This window comes from Perognathus longimembris, chromosome 17, assembly GCF_023159225.1.
Source record: "Perognathus longimembris pacificus isolate PPM17 chromosome 17, ASM2315922v1, whole genome shotgun sequence".
NCBI classification, from domain to species: Eukaryota; Metazoa; Chordata; class Mammalia; order Rodentia; family Heteromyidae; genus Perognathus; species Perognathus longimembris.
The window spans coordinates 52,372,888-52,392,373 of record NC_063177.1 but is presented as its reverse complement, the minus strand read 5'-3'; the positions used below and the strand labels follow the sequence as shown (position 1 = coordinate 52,392,373).

At 47.8% G+C, this 19,486-nt stretch overlaps 3 protein-coding genes across 4 annotated transcripts in view; 1 reads left to right on the top strand and 2 right to left on the bottom strand.

The window, feature by feature from the left end:
• The window catches only part of LOC125365696 (SAP30 binding protein), a 33,824-nt gene extending 32,502 nt beyond the window's left edge, over positions 1-1,322 (bottom strand). For both annotated transcript variants that reach the window (XR_007213735.1, XM_048365928.1), the window contains exons 1-2: positions 1,178-1,322; positions 302-411 (exon numbers count right to left, since the gene is read on the bottom strand). Coding sequence is in view for 1 of the 2 variants with exons in the window: in XM_048365928.1 (XP_048221885.1) it covers positions 302-411; positions 1,178-1,283 (216 nt within the window). In the remaining variant the exon portion in view is untranslated. The remainder of the gene's footprint in view (positions 1-301; positions 412-1,177) is intronic.
• Positions 1,323-1,479: 157 nt separating this feature from the next.
• The window catches only part of Recql5 (RecQ like helicase 5), a 32,267-nt gene continuing 14,260 nt past the window's right edge, over positions 1,480-19,486 (top strand). Inside the window, exons 1-7 of the mRNA XM_048365920.1 lie at positions 1,480-2,204; positions 3,278-3,399; positions 4,898-5,416; positions 6,108-6,210; positions 6,685-6,796; positions 8,775-8,937; positions 10,050-10,129. Coding sequence (XP_048221877.1) covers positions 2,075-2,204; positions 3,278-3,399; positions 4,898-5,416; positions 6,108-6,210; positions 6,685-6,796; positions 8,775-8,937; positions 10,050-10,129 — 1,229 coding nt within the window. The 5' untranslated portion in view covers positions 1,480-2,074. The remainder of the gene's footprint in view (positions 2,205-3,277; positions 3,400-4,897; positions 5,417-6,107; positions 6,211-6,684; positions 6,797-8,774; positions 8,938-10,049; positions 10,130-19,486) is intronic.
• Positions 14,035-15,509, bottom strand: Smim6 (small integral membrane protein 6). The gene is made up of 2 exons (XM_048365937.1): positions 14,888-15,509; positions 14,035-14,220 (listed from the first exon to the last, which is right to left on the bottom strand). Exon 2 carries the CDS (start codon positions 14,212-14,214, stop codon positions 14,038-14,040), a length of 177 nt encoding a protein of 58 aa, XP_048221894.1. The 5' UTR covers positions 14,215-14,220; positions 14,888-15,509; the 3' UTR covers positions 14,035-14,037.

Here is a 19,486-nt window from a genome sequence, read left to right as displayed (position 1 = left end):
AAATAATGTAGATGAAAACAAATTTAATTTCCCAACAGAGTTACTACTATTTAATCCCAGTTTGGTGATCCATGTTTGCAGTGCTGAAGAGTAAAACCTCAACATGCTAAGCAAGTGCTCTACTACTACATTCCCAGCCCTCAACCTAGTTTCTCCAACTGATATCAAACAAAAGGATGAGAGGCATGAAGTCAGCCATGAAATGGAATAATATTGGCACACACAGTTCAGGCAGTTTCTCACAGATGAAACTGGTTAAAATGGTGCTTTGAGTCCCTCTGCATTTGGGAGATTTACCTACCGACGGTTTACTGTTCTCATCTTCCTCTTCTTCATAGCCATCTTCATCACCCCCTAGTCGAGAAAAGTCGTCCTCACCGTAGGCATCAGATACCAATCCACCTTTCTCTTCTGAGGCAGAGGGAAGAAAATGGAGGGAGGGTGTTAAAAAAAAAAATCCTGTAAATTACATAACCAGAGCTGTCTCCTAAGACAAAATGTTTCAAGCCTATATTTCAGGTAAGATAACATGGGTCTAGATTTTGCACTTGGATGAGATTATTAAAAGAACAAGAAGATAAGTCAAACACTAAATTTTGGTCAACTAAATTCTGAAATCCACAGCTGGGAGAAGGTGGCCCATGCCTAGAATCCTAGCTACTCAGGAAGCTGAGATCTGAGGATCGGGTTCAATGCTAACTCAGATCTGAGAGACTTTTATCTCCAATTATAGCAAAAAGCTGGAACTGGAGGTGTGGCTCAGATGGTAGAGCGCAAGGGTCTGAGTTCAAACCCTCAGTATTGGAATGAGTCCATATACACACGTACACACACAAATACATTTACCAATCTAACAAGACACTGGCTACCACACTAGCCTCTTGTACATTTCTCTCATATTACGAGCGAGCCCAAAGAAACAGCAACACGACTGCCTTGGGTAGCTCTGGCCTTCAGCCCATCCTTCCTGAAGCATCTAGTGAGACTTTCAGTAAGTTTCAGCAAAATGGGAGAAATAAAAAAGGAGGGCTCATTCTTACTTCAGAGTCTCTAGTTCTCTATCAACCCCAGAACACTGCTTTCTTTTCAGGGGTCTAGGGTCCGACACACGGGGCACAGTCTTATCTTTTTTCCTCCCCTCCCACCGCAACAGAGGAGCAGCCTTCTCGAGGCTCACCAGCTGCACCGCCCACAGCTTCGACACCGGCCTCGCCATCAGACTCAGGCTCTGAATCTTCGGCGTAAACTGCCAGAGACGACAAGACATTCCTCTTCCCCGCCATCTTATTCCCACAGCCCCACGGCGGCTCCGGCCTATGACTCAAAAAGTCACTTCCGGATGAGATGCAAGCGTTTTCCGGATCCCAGGCGATCCCGCCCCCCCCACTCCGTGAAAGGAGCCAATCAAAACGTCCGCTGCTGAGCCTGGGCCCGCCCCGTCGTTCCAGCGCTGCCAACGTCATCATTGCGCGACGGATGTGTGGTGGTGGGGAGTTTGCCTGCCTGAACTCTTGTGCCGTGTGGTTTCTCAGAGTTGGAGGTGGTGTAATGGGGATTCCTTGAGTAGTTGCGGAGCCCTACGAGAGCCTGGGCGGCCCGCTCAACGAAAAACTGACTTATTGGGGTGAAGAGAGAGAGAGAGGAGAGAGCCTTCGGCTGTTGAAGGGAGGAAATTGTTGATTCTGCGGAAGAGTGAAGGCGGCGGGCTGGGGGGCTGGGGGTGGCGGTCGTCATGGTTGCGCCTACAGCAGTCGAAGGTGGATCCTGGAAAAACGATTCCACGTTCGCCGAACAATTCTGAAGACATTTGGTTCCTCTCATTTGATTTCTAGCTCTGTGGCTTGGGATAGGTTCAGTGTTTCGATTTCACCAGATGTAAAGTGGAGACCTTAATTATCCGGAGAGGTATTTCTTGAGAGCAGCTCACTGGCAGCTTTACTATTCAAAAATAATTTATTCAGTGTAATGTAGCAGACAGATATACTAACAGAAGCAAAATAGGCTGCATTTTAAAAGCAGCACGGTTCTCCATTCAGCCTTTGCCTTAAACGTTTGGCTACTGCTTTTTGTTAAGATGAACACCCACCCTTCGTCCACTCCCTTTGACACCGAGTGGCGAGTTAGGAACGCATTGAAGAAAGTGTTTGGGTTTGACTCTTTTAAGACTCCTTTACAAGAGCGTGCAACCATGGCAGTTATGAAAGGTAACAAACTACCTGCTTTTACATTTCCCATGTGTGTACTATAGCACTACAGCTGAATGCCCCTCCCCCCCCAATCTTACCCATCACCTCACCCTTGGTCTATAACTGGTTTGGGAAACTTCTCTTATTTATTTATTTTTTGGTCGGTCATGGGGCTTGAACTCAGGGCCCAAGCGCTGTCCCTTAGCCCTTCTGCTCAAGGCTAGTGCCCTACCACTTTGAGCCACTGCACCACTTCCAGTCTTCTAGTGATTTATTGGAGCTAAGAGTCTCAGGGACTTTCCTGCCTAGGCTGACTTTAACTTTGATCAGCAGGTCTCAACCTCCTGAATATCTAGGATTACAGACATGAGCCATTTGCATACAGCCCTAAAAATCTTCTGGGTTTAATTGCAGGACCTCCTAGCTGTGCAAGTTGTTATTTTCATAGCCACACCTACAAATTGTCTTTGAAAAGTGTTGCTAGTTTTCCATTCCTGTTTGTATATGGCAAGGGTGGCCATAATAGCCTTGACTTGCCTAATCATTGACCTAGGTAATCCATTAAACATGGAGTGGTCTAGGTTCCGGATATGACGGGAGTAATAATTTTATATAAACTGGAGATAAGGTGACTCACAGAAGCTGATGAGGGGAGCAGTAGGACAATATCAATGACATTTATAATGACTTGTATGTCTTCACTGTAGTTAACCTCCTTCCTAGCAGTATTCTTTCATGGCTGTTTAATTCCATTATCCATATCACAGTAGATTTGGACTTCTTTTGTTTTTCTTTTTGTGGGTTTTTTATGTCTTTTCTTTTTTGGTACTCGGGATTGAACCCAGGATGTTGCACTTGCCATTGAGCTACATCCCAGCCCTTACCTTTGTTTTTAAAACAATTACCAAAAATAGTTTGCATACATTTTCAATTTTCCCAAGACCCCTGCCTATTGAAAAAAAGGAAATATAATATTGAGACCCCATGTACCAGACACTGTGCTAGATACTTTTCCAACATTAACATTGAGTTTTCAACAATCATGCAAAGGTGGGAAGTATTGAGATGTTATCTTCTTGTATTTTTTTCAGGTGACAAGGATGTCTTTGTGTGCATGCCCACAGGGGCAGGAAAATCACTTTGCTATCAGCTTCCTGCCCTGTTGGCCAAAGGCATCACCATTGTAATCTCTCCTCTCATTGCTTTGATTCAGGTGAGGCTATTTGAGTTTATTCTCAAAGGATATGGGCAAGTTTTAAATTTTTTTTACTGGTTGTAGGACTCGAACTCTAGGCCTAGGTGCTGTCCCTGAGCTCTTCAGCTCTAGGCTATCTATTGTTCTACCACTTGAGCACAGCACCACTTCTGGTTTTCTGGTCTTTCATTGGAGATTAGAGTCTCACAGACTTTCCAGAGTCTCATGGATTTTCCTGCCCGGGCTAGCTTTGCACCGTGATCCTCAGATCTCAGCCTCCTGAGTAGCTAGGATTACAGGCATGAGCCACTGGTGCCCAGCTGGGGAAGAGTTTTTATGGCTAGAAATTTCACTTCTCCTTTTTCTATTTTTGGTCCATGTCTCTTATTTTCTCTGATTTGCCTGTATCACTGTCCATATTAGATTTCTGAATTGCCCAGACATAGGGTCTTTCACTAGTGGATATCAGTTTGGTGAGTCACAAAGGAGTCTTCTTCTGTATTTTGATAGCCTGAAATAACTCACTTTCTTCTTTTCATTTTATTCAGAGGTGTATGGATAACTACCTATTCATTTATATAAGAATTTACGATGTTAGAAGGTACACAAGTATAGGTAGATAAATTGACACTGCCTAATATTCTGTTTTAGTTTGGATAAGCTAAAACTGGAAAAGAGTTATCTGTTTCATAGGCATGTGCAATAGAAGTGGGGGGGGAGGGGCGCGGGAAGGTGAGAAACTGGTTGGGACCTGGGTAATAGTTGTCCTGCAGATGTTCTGTTTTTGTTGTTTTGTTTTGTTTTTTTGGCCAGTCCTGGGTTTGGACTCAGGGCCTGAGCACTGTCCCTGGCTTGTTTTTGCTCAAGGCTAGCACTCTGCCACTTGAGCCACAGCGCCACTTCTGGCCATTTTCTGTATATGTGGTGCTGGAATTGAACCTAGGACCTGCTGTATACGAGGCGAGCAGTCTTGCCACTAGGCCATATCCCCAGCCCAGATGTTCTGTTTTTATTGTCTGCAGATGTGGACTGATAGGATCAGAATTGAGGAAAAATGTCTATGTGGTTATGAGCCCACCTACTATAAAGAAAGGTAGATGGAGAACAACAGTAATAACATAGCAAATGCTCATTAGGTCTCAGGCTTTGTACCACAGGCTTTATATACGTTCATTTCACCTTTGGGGTATATTTTATTCTCAAGTAGTTACTATTTGTAGGAGAGGAGGAGAGAAAGGAGGAGGGGGAAGGAAGGCATAAAAGGGTAACTGAGTGAAATCTGAGTCTCAGGGGTTAAGAATCAGCCAGAGAACTTGTGGCAATTAAGTGAGCTAAGATTTGAATCTGACCCTAGAGCCACTTTACCCTCTGTACTTCTGGGCAAGGAAAATATCTCAGTGGGTGGGTGAGGCCATTTTATGACTGGGAAGTCACCCAAGGATATGCATTGATCTTTACTGCCGGATCCTCAGAGCCATTTGTACTCCAGTTTGGACCCATCTCTTTCTGCCTTCAGGACCAAGTGGACCACTTGTTGGCCCTGAAGATAAAAGTGAGTTCCCTGAACTCGAAGCTCTCAGCACAGGAAAGGAAGGAGCTGCTTTCTGACCTGGAGCAAGAAAAGCCTCGGACCAAGCTTTTGTATATCACCCCAGAGATGGCAGCCTCAGCCTCCTTCCAACCCACCCTGAATTCCCTCATGTCCCGTCACCTGCTCTCTTACTTGGTGGTAGATGAAGCTCATTGTGTTTCCCAGTGGGGACATGACTTCCGCCCTGACTACTTGCGTTTGGGTGCCCTGCGCTCCCGCCTAGCAAATGCCCCATGTGTGGCTCTGACTGCTACGGCTACCCCACAGGTTCAAGAGGATGTGTTTGCTGCACTGCACTTGAAACAACCAGTGGCCTCTTTTAAGACTCCCTGTTTTCGGGCCAACCTCTTCTATGATGTGCAGTTCAAGGAACTGATTCCTGATCTTTATGGGAACCTGAGAGACTTCTGCCTTAAGGCTCTAGGATGGAAGGCTGATGAAGAGGTAAGATACTTGGGTTGAGAAGCCAGAGTGCTATCTGCAGCAGAGAGATCTTATTCAAAGGCCTTTATTTTTCATAGCTTTCTTAGCCAGGTTTCTTAAAACTTGTGCACACACACAAAAAAATTGCCTCTTTTATTACCTGGCATTGTCCTCCTAATGAGCAATCTCTGGTTCTAGGTCCTTCTGTGGGAGGCAAGCAGGCAGTCCTTGTGAGAGGCCTTGGTAGAATTAGATAGAGGAGGCAAAGGTGGAAGAAAGGTTGGATTTTGGCTACTTTGTCTTGCTTTTTTTGTGTGTTGGTCCTGGGCCTTGAATTCAGGACCTGGGTGCTGTCCCTGAGCTTTTTTGCTCAAAGCTGGTGCACTACCACTTGAGCCACAGCTCCATGTCTGACTTTTTTTGGTAGTTAATTGAAGATAAGAATCTCAAGGACTTTCCTGCCCAGGCTGGCTTCAAACATCAATCCTCGGATCTCAGCTTCCTGAATAGCTAGGATTTCAGTCTTGAGCCACCAACACCCAGCTTGGTCTTGCTTTTTTTTCTTTTTTGAGTAGTGAGCCCTCTTGGGTGGACTCAGAGGAGACTGGGAAGTTGATGAAAGCACAGAGCTTTAAGGCAGGCTGCATTATGGTGGACTGATTATTCTTTTCTTCCCCTGCTTGTTTTCTTCCCACATCTTCCTGCTCAGTTGTTGTCTGGCTGTGGCATTGTCTACTGTAGGACTAGAGAGGCTTGTGAACAGCTGGCCATTGAGCTCAGCAGCAGGGGTGTGAATGCCAAGGCCTACCATGCAGGTAAGAGTGCCCGTATCCTGTGGGCTTCTTCCCTCTCCGAGATCTCAGTCAGTCTGTTACCTTTTCACAAATTCCCACACTGAGATAGTGATTCACTTAAATCTATCAAAGGTATCTAAACTCTTGAATTCTGTTTTCCTACTCTGTGCCCGTCCATCAGCAGGTGATAGGTTTTTTATAAACCTAAGTATTATAAAAGTTGGGTTGGAATAGCATAGGCTTTGGAGACCAGTACACTTAGGTTTGAATCTTGGCTCTAATATTTATTGACTACTCTGTCACACATGGGCTGAGGTCTTTTTGTTTATTAGCTGTGAGACTGTGAAATGAAGTGGCTGGGATAGTCATACAGCCAGAAGGGATGGATTCAGGACATCCAGAGAATGCCCGGGAGAGTATCACACCCAAAAGAATCCCCCAAGGGAAACCCATGGGAAATGTGAGTTCCTTTGACCACCTTCATCTCCTTTCCAGGGCTGAAGGCTCTTGATAGGACTCAGGTACAGAATGAGTGGATGGAGGAGAAGGTCCCTGTCATTGTTGCAACCATCAGTTTTGGAATGGGAGTAGACAAAGCCAATGTCAGGTGAGCTGTAGTTCTTGCCTTATGTTCCCAATTGGGGCCTGGCTCATGGTTTACTTCCTCATGCGCTGCACAAAGGACCAAGTCCATGTGGTCTGTGTAGTGCCACAGGGAAAGGAGCTGACAAGGAGGAGTCCCTAGTACTCAATCTGAATCCTTGTTGATTTCTTCAGGGAGGAGAGCAAATGAGATTTTTAGATTCATCCATTAACAGAGGCCAGTTCACTTGTGTCTTTCAGTTGGACCCTGGAATGAAGTAACTTTTAAACTAATCCCTGTACAAAGGTAAAGACAAAGGTCTTCTTGTCAGTCTTGGTTACTACTTTCAGATAGTCTAGAAGGGATGGGTTTATCCCAGCTTCCTAGCCCTACTCTAACCACTCTCTGGAAGTCTGTTTCCTCAAGTCTCTATCTGACCTTGAGGAAGTCCTTTCTCCTAAGGCCAACCAATAATGCCTTGTATGGTTTACACAACATTTTTATATACACGATCTTGTTGAGCCTACAGTGACATTGGGTAAGAATTACTCAGTATACTACATTTGAAAAAAAACTGACTGGAATCATAGGGTTTATCTCTGGTCTGTTGTGACTTGTTAGGAGCCAACTATGAAGTCAGACACCATTAAGTTCACATCCTAGCTCTAGTTTCCCCTTACTGTGTGACCTTGTACAAATTTACCTCTCTGAATATCAAGTTGTTGTTTTTGTTTTTAGTTTTGTTTTGTGTTTTTTTTTTGGCCAGTCCTGGGCCTTGGACTCAGGGCCTGAGCACTGTCCTTGGCTTCCTTTTTGCTCAAGGCTTGCACTCTGCCACTTGAGCCACAGCGCCACTTCTGGCTGTTTTCTGTATATGTGGTGCTGGGAAATCGAACCCAGGGCCTCCATGTATACGAGGCAAGCTCTCTCACCACTAGGCCATATCCCCAGCCCTTTTTTTAGTTTTTTGTTATGTGGCTTGAACTCTGGGCCTGGGGACTGTCCCTGAGCTTGTCAGCCCAAGGCTAGTGCTCCACCAAGTTGAGCCATATGGCTACTTCAGATTTTCTGGTGGCTAATTGGAGATAAGAGTCTCAGGACTTTCCTGCCCGGGTTAGTTTTGAACTGTGATCCTCAGATCTCAGCCTCCTGAGTAGCTAGGATTATAGGCATGTGTCACCAGTGCTGGCTAATCTTGGTGTGTGTGTGTGTGTGTGTGTGTGTGTGTGTGTGTGTGTGTGTGTGTGTGTTTTAAGTTGGTATTTATTCCATTGGTCCTCTGGCTGTGGGGTTTTGCTTCGTTTTGGGGTTTTTTTTTGTTTGTTTTTTTGTCAGTCATGGGGCTTAAACTCAGGGCCTGGATACTGTCCCTGGCTTTTTTTACTCAGGGCTAATGCTCCACTACTTTGAGCCACATTTCCATTTCCAGTTTTCTAATGGTTAAGAAGTAAGAGTCGGGGCTGGGAATGTAGCCTAGTGGTAGAGTGCTTGCCTAGTATGCATGAAGCACTGGGTTCGATTCCTCAGCACCACGTAAACAGAAAAAGCCGGAAGTGGCATGGTAGCTCAAGTGGCAGAGTGCTAGCCTTGAGCAAAAAGAAGCCAGGGACAGTGCTCAGGCCCTGAGTCCAAGCCCCAGGACTGGCCAAAAAAAAAAAAGAGGTAAGCGTCTCATGGACTTTCTTGCTCGGGCTGGCTCAGATCTCAGCCTCCTGAGTAGATAGGATTACAGGCGTGAGTCACTGCACCTGGCTTACAATTTCCCTCTTAATTCTTACAGTGGCCTGTAAGTTGGGCTGCTCTATGGCAAAGAGACCTGCCAGTGGGATGCAGGCATCCCAGTCAACTTCCTCTGGGGTCTGCTCCGCTTCCCTCTGTGTTACATTAGCCTCTCTGTACCTGGCTGCAGTGCAGTAAGTCCTGCTCTGTCTACTGAGCGTGCTTCCTGGGGCACTCAGCGGTACCACCAACCCTCATGCTGCTTGTCCTTTCGGGTCCACAGGTTCGTTGCCCACTGGAATATTGCCAAGTCCATGGCTGGGTATTACCAGGAGTCTGGCCGAGCTGGCAGGGACGGGAAGCCTTCTTGGTGCCGTCTCTATTACTCTAGGAATGACCGGGACCAAGTTAGCTTTCTGATCCGAAAAGAAATAGCAAAGCTCCAGGTAAGTTCTGGCAGTGGGCGCTCTTTCTGTCTGGACCCATTGCTCTCTAGTTTCACTCTGTTTCTTTCTTTCTCTCTTTTTTCTCTTTTGCTAGTCCTGGGGCTTGAACTCTGGGCCTGGGTGCTGTCCTTGGGCTCCTTTTTTGCTCAAGGCTAGCACTCCTGCCACTTGAACCACAGTGTCACGTCTAGCTTCTTTCTGTGATTTTGGAAATAAGAGTCTCATGGACTTTTCCTGGCTGGCCTGGCTTCGAACCACAATCTTCAGATCTTAGCCTCCTGAGTAGCTAGGATTATAGGTATAAGCTTCCGGTACCCAGCTACATAAAGCAATTAAAAGGAAATTTAGGCACATAGACGTGTACAGAAAAGGCCACGGGGGCTGGGGATATGGCCTAGTGGCAAGAGTGCTTGCCTCGTATGCATGACGCCCTGGGTTCGATTCCCCAGTACCACATATACAGAAAATGGCCAGAAGTGGCGCTGTGGCTCAAGTGGCAGAGTGCTAGCCTTGAGCAAGAAGAAGCCAGGGACAGTGCTCAGGCCCTGAGTCCAAAGCCCCAGGACTGGCCAAAAAAAAAAAAAAAGAAAAAGAAAAAAGAAAAAAAGAAAAGGCCAGGGATGTATAAGCCAGTTACTCCAAGTTACTGCTAATGTTGACGTATATGCACCCTTGTGTATACATTAGCAAGTATGAACTTGCAAAGGCTCCAGTTCCAGAAAGTTTGACTCAGTAATTTAGAGAGCCTAATGCATAGTGTGGGGACATTAGTAAATGGCCTTATCAATGTCCTTTGACATTTTCGTGTTTTTTGTTTTGTTTTGTTTTTGTTTTTTGCCAGTCCTGGGCCTTGGACTCAGGGCCTGAGCACTGTCCCTGGCTTCTTCTTGCTCAAGGCTAGCACTCTGCCACTTGAGCCACAGCGCCACTTCTGGCCATTTTCTGTATATGTGGTGCTGGGGAATCGAACCTAGGGCTTCATGTATACGAGGCAAGCACTCTTGCCACTAGGCTATATCCCCAGCCCCATCCTTTGACATTTTCTTGCCTCACTATTTCTGGAGGTGACAAGGTAGTGACTGTAGGACTAAGTGGTGTTTTTCTCTCTTCAGGAAAAGAGAGGGAAGAAAGCGTCTGATAAAGCCACCCTCTGGGCCTTTGATGCCCTGGTGACCTTCTGTGAGGAAATGGGGTGAGTGACTTGCTTTGTATGTGAAACAAAGTATCATTTCCTTCTCTATCACTTCCTCTACCAGCTAGTTAAGGTAAGGTAGCTCTTGGGCCTATAAGGAACCTCTTACCTGCCAAGGTCATTACGTCGGGCAGCATGGACGTCACTTTCTTCTGAAGACCTCAGAACCTCTTCACGGTGAGGTCAGGCATGATGGATCATGGCTAGAATCCTAGCTATTTGGAAGGCAAGAGATTGGATCAGGTTTGAGGCCAGCCCACAAAGCAAGACCACATCTCAATCAAAAAAGCTGGATGTGATAATGCACACCTACAATCCCAGATGTGCAGGAAGCGTTAAGTAGAAGGACTGTGACCCAGGCTAGGTGGGGCAAAAAGACTCGTCGTAAAAATAATCAAAGCAGGCCAGCCAGGTGGTTCACACCTGTAATCCTACTCAGGAGGCTGAGATCTGAGGATCACAATTCAGAGCCAGCCTGGGCAAAAGTCTGTGAGACACATCTCCAGTTTCCCACCAGAAAACTGTAAGTGGTGCTGTGGCTCAAAGTGTAGAGTGCTAGCCTTCAGCTGAAAAGACATCAGGGACAATGCCCAGGCCCAGAGTTCAAGCCCCACAACCAACAAAAAATAAAATAAAAAATCAAAGCATTTAGGCACTAGGGGCTCATGCCTGTAATCCTAGCTACTGAGGAGGCTGAGATCTGAGGATTGTGGTTCAGGGCCAGCCCAGGCAAAAATAAGCCCAGATGGACCAAAAAAAAGCAAAAGGGCTGGGGTGTATGACTCAATTGGTGGAGTGCTGACCTAGCAAAACTGCCAGAAACAAAACAACAACAAAAAAACAGACTAAACACCTTGAGACTCTGGCAACGTGAGCGTTTGTTCAGCAGCTTGGGTGGTCATTCACTCTCCACTCTTCTGAGCAACTCAGTCCTGAGTAACATGGCCAGCTCTGAGCCACTAGCATTGCGCTCATCACATGCTACTGAGCTGGGACTTCTGGCTTTGAGTGGAACTGATTCTTGTCTAGGGCTGAAACAGAAGCATGTGACCCCCATGCTTCAAAGAGAACAGCCTTTCTAATGGAATGGCAGCCTGCCCACATGGAATCTCCTTATCTGTTTGTCTGCATCTCTGGCAATGGCTGAGGGCCATGGGAAGAGCCCGACAGCTGCTCGTGACAGGTGTGTCTGTGCACATGTAGTCCCAAGGGCCCAGTGTGAGGGACGCCCAGGGAGATTCTGTACGCTTTGGTCTAGAAACTTCTCCCGTGCATTCGATCTCAGGGAGTAATCCCGAGAGGAGATGAACAGAAGTGATGGCCTCAGACTGAGAGACGAGTAAGCCAAGCTTGGAGAGGTCAAGTTCACAAAAGCTCACGAGAGACAAAAGCCTCCAAACTCTCATTTTCAAGTAGTGCTCATTTCATGCATGTGTCACCTTAAAGTCTCTGCCCCCCCCCCTTTTTTGGTCTGATTGTATAGTTCTGGGGATGAACCCAGAGCCTCTTGTATGCAATACAAGTGCTTCATCACTAAGCTGCTGCTCCACCCCCGTGACTGCATTCTTAAAGCAGGGTACTAAGTCCATAGTACTGGTGTCTAGCAAACATTTTGGGTTCTCCTGTGAAAGCCAGGGACACACTTAATTGGGCCGTCTGTTGGCATTCCCTCTCCCTCCGACCCACTGATGAGTTGGTAGCTTGGCTTCTGGGTTGAGTTATTTATTTCTAAAAACTGCCATCTCTAATTTGGCCTCTGTGGCAGGACCACTCCCAGCAAAAGTGGTGGGCTGAAGTGCCAGCCTCACCCCTCCTGTGGCTGTTGCCTGCAGAACCCTTTTCAGGCACCAATAGAGAGAATTGCTAAATTTGGTCTTCTTGGGCTCTGTGAAACAGCTCTTATTTCTGGTGAGGAATGAAAGGACCTAGTGTTCCTGCTAGCTGTCAAGAGTGCCCTCTGCTGGGGAAGAACCTTGCCCGTTCCTGTCTAAGGCAGTGGAGCTGAGAGCTGCCAGGCAAGGGGGCAGCTCCTCCATGGGGCCTCTGACCGTATTTCTTTGAGATTTGTGGGCCGGTTGGGGTTGAGAGGTTCGGGTATCTGTGGGACCAAGGAGTCCCGGTGAAAGCTCACCCTGCGTATGTGCAGCCTCATCCCTCCTGTCTTGTTGGTTACTAACAGGTGACATTCTATAACCAGGATTCCCAGGCTCTGGGCTGAGTAGACCTGGTGGCATGTCTGTCTTGGCCCCTTCTCTTTGGACGAAAAGGACTTTTTTTTTTTTTTGTCTGTTTGGTTTTTTCATTGCATAAATGGCGTGGAGAATGAAGAAAAAACCCTTTTCCTGATTGTCAAATAAGTTGTTCCTTTTTTAAAGCATAGTTCTGGTTTGAGGTCATTTCCCTTAGGTCAGGAACCTTGCAGAGGGACAGAGCAGTGGAGTGGACTCAGCTGAGATTGGGTAGTTCTAATGAAGTTGTGCTGGGTGCTGGTGGCTCTTGCCTGTGATCCTAACTTCTTGGGAGGCTGAGATCTGAGAATCATGGTTCGAAGCCAGCCCGGACAGACAAATCCATGAGACTTACTTCCAGTTAACCAGAAAAAAAGCTGGAAATGGAGGCATGGCTCAAGTGGTAGAGTGCCAGCCTTGGACAGAAGAAAGCTAAGGGAGAGCACCCAGGCCTTTTCAAGCCCCAGTACTGACACAGAAAGTAAAAAGAAAATAAAATTATTACAGGGCGCTAGACTGTTAGAGTATGACAACACTGGCAAGGGTATGAGGGAAGGTCAGGGATCAGACCAACAGAAAAATAGCTCAGGAATAAGAGCAGGGCTGGCAGCCAGCAGGTTTCATCTCCTCTCTACACTTGGCTTTTGTGTCCACACCTTAGGCATAAAAAGTACTATGCATGGCAGAGGATTTTTAGCAGTTAGTGTTTTGGGAACAGCTACTGGACTTGGAACAGCTGTGGCCTGCTGGCCCGGACACTTGAGGTACAAGAGGAGCTTTGTGTTTAGGCTTAGGCTGAATTGTCTCGTGGCATTCTGAGCTGGGGAGCCCAACAGCCCGTCCTGCTCCTGTTCACCCTCGGTGTGCCCATTTGCCTGTTCATTCACTCACCTACCCAGCAGATATTGACACCAACCCTGCCATGCCCACTGGCCATGAGGATACAATGGGGTCCTTGGTCCCATGGGAAAGACAGGCACACTTCCTCATCAGTGGCTTTGAAGAAAAAGTACATGGTATTTTGGAGAGTATGTAGCAGGTGGTCCTACCCCAATCTAGTAGAGGGTCCTGAGGGTTTACCCAAGGAAGGCAGGTCTAGACAAGGGAGAGCCGAAGGATGAAAAAGCACTCACTGGGAATGAGCAGGCTACACTGGAGCGCATCCGACTCAAGCAGGAGTAACGGAGCAGAGGCCCTGTGTAGGAGAGGACATTGCCGGTCACCTTCAATGGACTGGAGCACGCATCACACCCCACAGGGACCTGCAGACCCCGGGAGGTTGGCTAGGAAAGTTACCTGGCTGCCACATCTAGACAGAAAACAAGCTCTCACAAGTTAGCAGAGTTGAAAAGGAATTTTTTACTTTAGTGATTTTTTTTTCTGTCCTCTTGTTGAGCTCTTACAAAGGTGCTGTTAGAGGAGCTTGTTAGTCCTCATCACTCCTCTCACCCGAAGCACAGGAGAGGCCTCTTCATAGGCTTTCCAGAGTTGTAGTGGCAGCAGGGTGGGAGACGCAGAACCAGTATTAGACCAGTCTCCCTCTCTTGCTGTTTGACCGACCCCTAAAGCCAGATCCAGTGTATGACTGGACTCTCCTGGCAAGGTCAGATCACAACAGGGATTTAGGTCCTCAGTCAGGGGTCAGAGGGGCCACCATTGGTATGAGGTGAATAGGTCAGGTCACTCTTCATTTTCTGTCTGCTCCGATGGAAAGAGTAAACCAAACAGAACAGCAAACAAAATAAAGAACAGGAATGTGACGGTGAACAAGCCAATGACTATCAGGCCCCCCAGTTCCCAGGGGTTCTCCCAGAACTCCTCCTTCCACAAGTCTTTGTAGAATAATACTTGGCCCATGTCAACCTGGAAAAAAAGAGGACAGAGGCTCTGAGTGCGGGGAACCCCTCAAGGCCCCGCTCCTGGCGCTGCTCTCCACGCCACCAACCCCAAGCTCCGCGGCAGGTGGAGCGAACAGCTGACTGTCTCCGTGGCCAGTGGATACTAAGGGCCTGGTGAATTCTGAGCTCAAAAGTTCCCAGCAAGCAGTAAATGGAGTTTGTTCTGGTAGAGGGCCCTGCTGTCTTCCTGTTGCTGCATTTAGCATCTCTAGTTGTCTCCTCAGTAGCCCTGAGGGTGGGGAGATGATTTTCCTATCCCTGAGACCTGCTCGGCTACAACCTAAAAAGTACCACTATTTCCTCTCTGTTTTTTTCTGCCCCAATGGGGGACATTTAAGTGGTGAGCATAGGAGCCCAGTCAGATATAGCAGTGTGTACCTATATTCCCATCTACTTGTAAAACTGAGGCTAAAGGATTCTTGAGCTCAGCTCTAGGCCAGCCCGAGGTACCTAAGGAGAGACTGTTTCAGGACACACACACAAAAAAAAGTAGTTGCTGAGGAGTGGCTGGGTCCTTGATAGTGCCTTGCAAACAGAAGTCCAGCTGTCTTCTGGAAAAGGAGCGGGTGATGGCACACTACCAGCCTGGGCCAGGTAAAGGGAATACAGAAGGAGAAGAAAGGTGCTGTTACCTGTTTCTGCTGCTAACAGTTCCGTGTCTTAAGAGAGCAAACCAAGATTATCCTCCAGGCCCTGCGCTTTGCTGAGCTTAGGCTGAAGAGCCCGCCAGGTGACAGAACCGTAGTCTCTACTCACAGAAGTGACTGTTGAGAGGCAAAGCCTTCAACATCGCCAAGCAGCCCAGACTTTCATTGCTGCCACCAGAGCAAACAAAGGTGGGCCAAGGCCAGTTGCCTGGCAACCCTCGCTCCTGTTCTGCCTTTCATATTCCCCTCTGCTATCTATGTTCTGTGCCTTTGTGATGTCTCTGTGGGCGTGCTCAGGGCATGGGTTAAGGAGTCTTTGAGAGAGGACCAGGGAAGAGACTGGATGTAACTATCCGCCTCACCTGGGTACACACTAGGTTTGGCTCTCGGGTTAGCTGACTTGACTGAGCAGACTGTCTAGAAATCAGGAAGCCCCGGGCTAGGACTGCCACCTGGCATAACTTCCTGTGGTGTGGGTGAATGGTTAACTGCTGCTCCGGCTGGTACCTCCTGAAACAAGTTTCTGGGTGGTAGTGTTTATCACCTTGGGAGCCTGGTACTGCGCAGCCTCGGCAACCGTGTGTGGTTGGTTCCTACCGCCTGGCATGACAGGGAAGCTGGTGAGGGAATAAAGCAGTGCCCTGCTCTTGAAACCTGGTGGCCATCTTTGACTTCTTTAAAAGCTAGGCTATAGCTGGACACGGGCAGCTCATGCCTGTGATCCTAGCTACTCAGGAGGCTGAGATCTGAGGATTGTGGTTCGAAGCTAGCCTGGGCAGGAGAGTCCCTTTGAGACTCATCTCCAGTTAACCACTCAAAAACTGGAAGTGGAGCTATGGCTCAAAGTGGTAGAGCACTGGCCTTGAGCAAAAGAGCTGAGGGACAGCGTCCAGGCCCCGAGTTCAAGCCCCACAACCAACAACAACAACAACAACAAAAAGCTAGGCTGTGTGAGTTCTCTATTGCCGGGACTGCCAGGTATCGTGTACAGTCATGAGACGAGAGAGGGAGGCCTTGCCTTCGGGCCCATGGGTCCTCAGCTCTGCCTGTTTCCACACGGGCGCTCTGACATCAGTGTCGGGGATGTCAGGGTGGCCATGCCAGGTGACTTTCCCCAGGTGGATGTTGCCGGGGTAGCTGGCAGATGATGAGCACTTCCGTAAAGTGTTCTGAACTCTGGGCTGAGCTAAGCTCTGGCTAGCCTGATGCTTTCCATTTCCTTGTGTAAAACTTGCTGACTAACGTCCCCGGCATGCTGAATGTGCCCAGCAAGTAGCAGGCTGGCCTCTGGCACACCCTGGCACTTGTGCTCGATCAGCTAAGCCAGAGGCTGATCAAGCGTCACTTGTGTTCTCAAACCAGTTGGTAGTAGTCATGCTTGTTTAGTATAATTACATAATTGAATGTAACATCTAATAAACAAGTAAAGCAAGTCCAATTTTCTAGATGGGGACAGACTTAGAGGGTGAAACATTCTAACTGGGTCGGAGTGGGGAGCCAGGTATCCAGAGCCTAAGGCTCTACACGGTACTTCAGAGTGAGTGGGGACACCGAAGTTGTTTCTGTAAATACCACTAGGACCACTTTGGAATCACACAATATTCCTGTCAAAAGAAATGAGGTGTGACAACTAAACATTATGCACATCTATAGGACTCGAGTGGCACCTCACACTCTTGGTTCCTTTGCAAACATCTTTTAGGTTCCTGTTCTGCTCTAACAGAACAGATCCTGCAAGAATGCTGTTCAGCAAGCCCACAGCCAGAGCAAAGACACAGCTGGCCTCACCCCGGAAGGGCCTAGGGGCTGTGTGTGTTTCTTCTTCAGACAAGGTGTACATGTGTACGTGGAGGAGGTGTACATGGGGTATGGTAATGTGTACGTGCAGATGTGAAGGCTGTGTGAGAGCTGGACGTATGGGGCAGGGCTCAAAGAAATGGAGAAAGCTTTGTTTTTAGGGGCAATTTGTTCTCAGCTTTTATTTGGAGGTTTTTAATTTTTTTTTTTTTTTTGGTGCTGGTCCTGGAGCTAGAACTCTAGGCCTGGGTACTGTCCCGGAGCTTTTGGGCTTAAGGTTAGCACCCTACCACTTGAACCACATCTCCACGTCAGGCTTTGTGTGGTTAATTGTAGATAAGAGTCTCATGGACTTTTTTTCTGTCTGGGTTGGCTTCCAACCACGATCCTCAGCTTCCTTAGTAGCTAGGATTCAGGTGTGAGCCACTGGCACCTAGCCATTTGAAGTTTTTTACTGTAGACTGCTTTAAAATGTTAATTTCTAAGATTTAGGAGAAAACCTTTCTATGCTCTGGCCCAAGATTTGCTAACAAGATTCTTGCCGCAGTGTCTTTATTATAGTGTATTATTATTAAGGCTAATATGCAGATGGTAAGCATACAGACTTGCAGAGCAGAGTGAGCACAGCCCTTTTGAGGAACCAAGAGCAGACACTGGTGGTGCAGAAGCCACATTCAGACTGTGGGTGGGTGGGGAGGGGGCTGATGAGAGCGCTGTGCACTAAGGTAGCCTGGTCTGGAGTGCAGTGGGGCAGTTACACTTGCTCTTTCTCTAGGCCTACAGCAGCCTACTGTCTCTTCCTTTGTCACCATCACCCATCCTCAGGCAGCAGGCTTAGTTTTCCATTTAGTTTTCCACAATGGGAGAGTATATGGCTCCTCCCCAGGGACAACCCAAGTTTGGAGCTATGTATCCTGGGAGTATGCCAGGCAGCTTTGTTCATTTGAATCCGGTGGAGAAGGGTGGCCTTTTATCCAGACCTAGGTGTTGCATGTTTCCTGGCATGGACAGGAAGGTACTAATGAAACTGCCAATCAGCCGTCCAGGACTGTCTTTGGTATCTGCCTGTCACTCCTTGGGCTAGGAACCAGAGTCTTCTAGCAGAGTCTCAGCCCCAGTCATTCTTGGTGTTGAGGAAACCTAGGAAGTCAAGCAGGGACTGGACTACCTTTTCTGAACTGAGGGCTTCTGGGATCCTCCAGCTGGTGGTGTTAGGAGTGGAGAATGCCTTGTTTCCTCCCACTGTCACTGTGTTCTTTTGTTTTGTTCACAGCCAGTAGTTTAGTTTTATTATTTATTTATTTTTGCCATTGCTGGGCTTTGAACTCAAGGCCTGAGCACTGTCCCTGGCTTCTTTTTGCTCAAGGCTAGCACTCTGCCACTTGAGCCACAGCGCCACTCCTGGCCTTTTCTATATATGTGGTGCTGGGGAATCGAACCCACCAGGGCCTCATGTATAGGAGGCAAGCACTCTTGCCACTAGGCCATATTCCCAGCCCTGTCACTGTGTTCTTCACCTGATACCACAGAACTGGGCCCCACGCCCACACTTGTCTCTTGGATCTCACCTACTCACGTAGAGGCGATCTGAAGGCAGAGCTTGGGTGTGGATGTTTGTGTATAGGGCTGGCTGAGGACAATGGAATCAGAATCTTACCTGCCTTACACCCCACAGGCCTTGAGCCTGGGTGTGGCGAACTGCTCTGGAGCCCGACAGGCTGGACCCAGAGGCTGGCTCCTCACGTTTCAGCTCTTCAAACTTGGACAAAACACCAACTGCCACTAAGGCTCAATTTCCTCATCTGTAAATGGGAATTATACTATGGGTGGCATCGAGGTATGGGATAGTTAAATGAATTTATCTGCATCAAAATGTTTAAGACAAGCCAGGCCTGATGCACATGCACAAAAATCTTAGCATGTAGAGGCTAAGGCAGGAGGATCTCCTGTTTGGGCTAGCCTGGCCTTGATACACAGTGAGACATTGCCTCAAAAAACAAAAACAAGGCCAGATGCAGGTGATTCAGACCTGTAACCATAGCTGTACAAGAGGTTGAGATCTGAGAATCATGGCTCAAAGCCAGCCCAGGCAAGAAAGTCCATGAGACGCTTATCTCTAGTTAACCACCAGAAAGCCATAAGTGGCGCTGTGGATCAAAGAAGTAGGAGAAAACTAGCCTTGAGCAAAGAGCTCAGGGACAGTGCCCAGACCTTGAGTTCAAGCCCCATGACCAATCCCTCCTCCCCCCCCAAAAAAAAATCAAAGCTTAAGACAATGCCTGGACAAGTACAAGACCTGAGTGAATTTTATCATTATATCATTATTTATCTGCATTTCAGTCTTTTGGAGCTGAAGCTGGAGGGTTCTTGGGGTTTCTTCGGTTTGGAAATACTTCCTCTCTGGTTCTTCAGCCAAACATGTCAGGCAAGTCCACAAACACCAGGAAGTGGAACCAGCCAGTGGGAATTCCTGCTTATCTGCCCCTGTTTGTGTGGCCTGCGCTGCAGCTAGAGATAGCAGGGACTGGCACCCCGCTCTCTGATCTGTTTTCTGGGTAAGCTGGGCTGTTTCCAGGCCGGCAGAGTGTGTGCTGCGATCAGACCCAGGTGACAGATGATGTGAGTGATCGCAGAGCCCTTTACGGCTCTGGAGAGCAAGTGGAGAGAGAGAGAGAGAGAGAGAGAGAGAGAGAGAGAGAGGGAGGGAGAGCACTGTGGGAAGCTCCATTCCACCTCCTGCGCATATGCAGAGCTCAGTGCTCGTGTCGCCATTCCCCTCATGTCTTG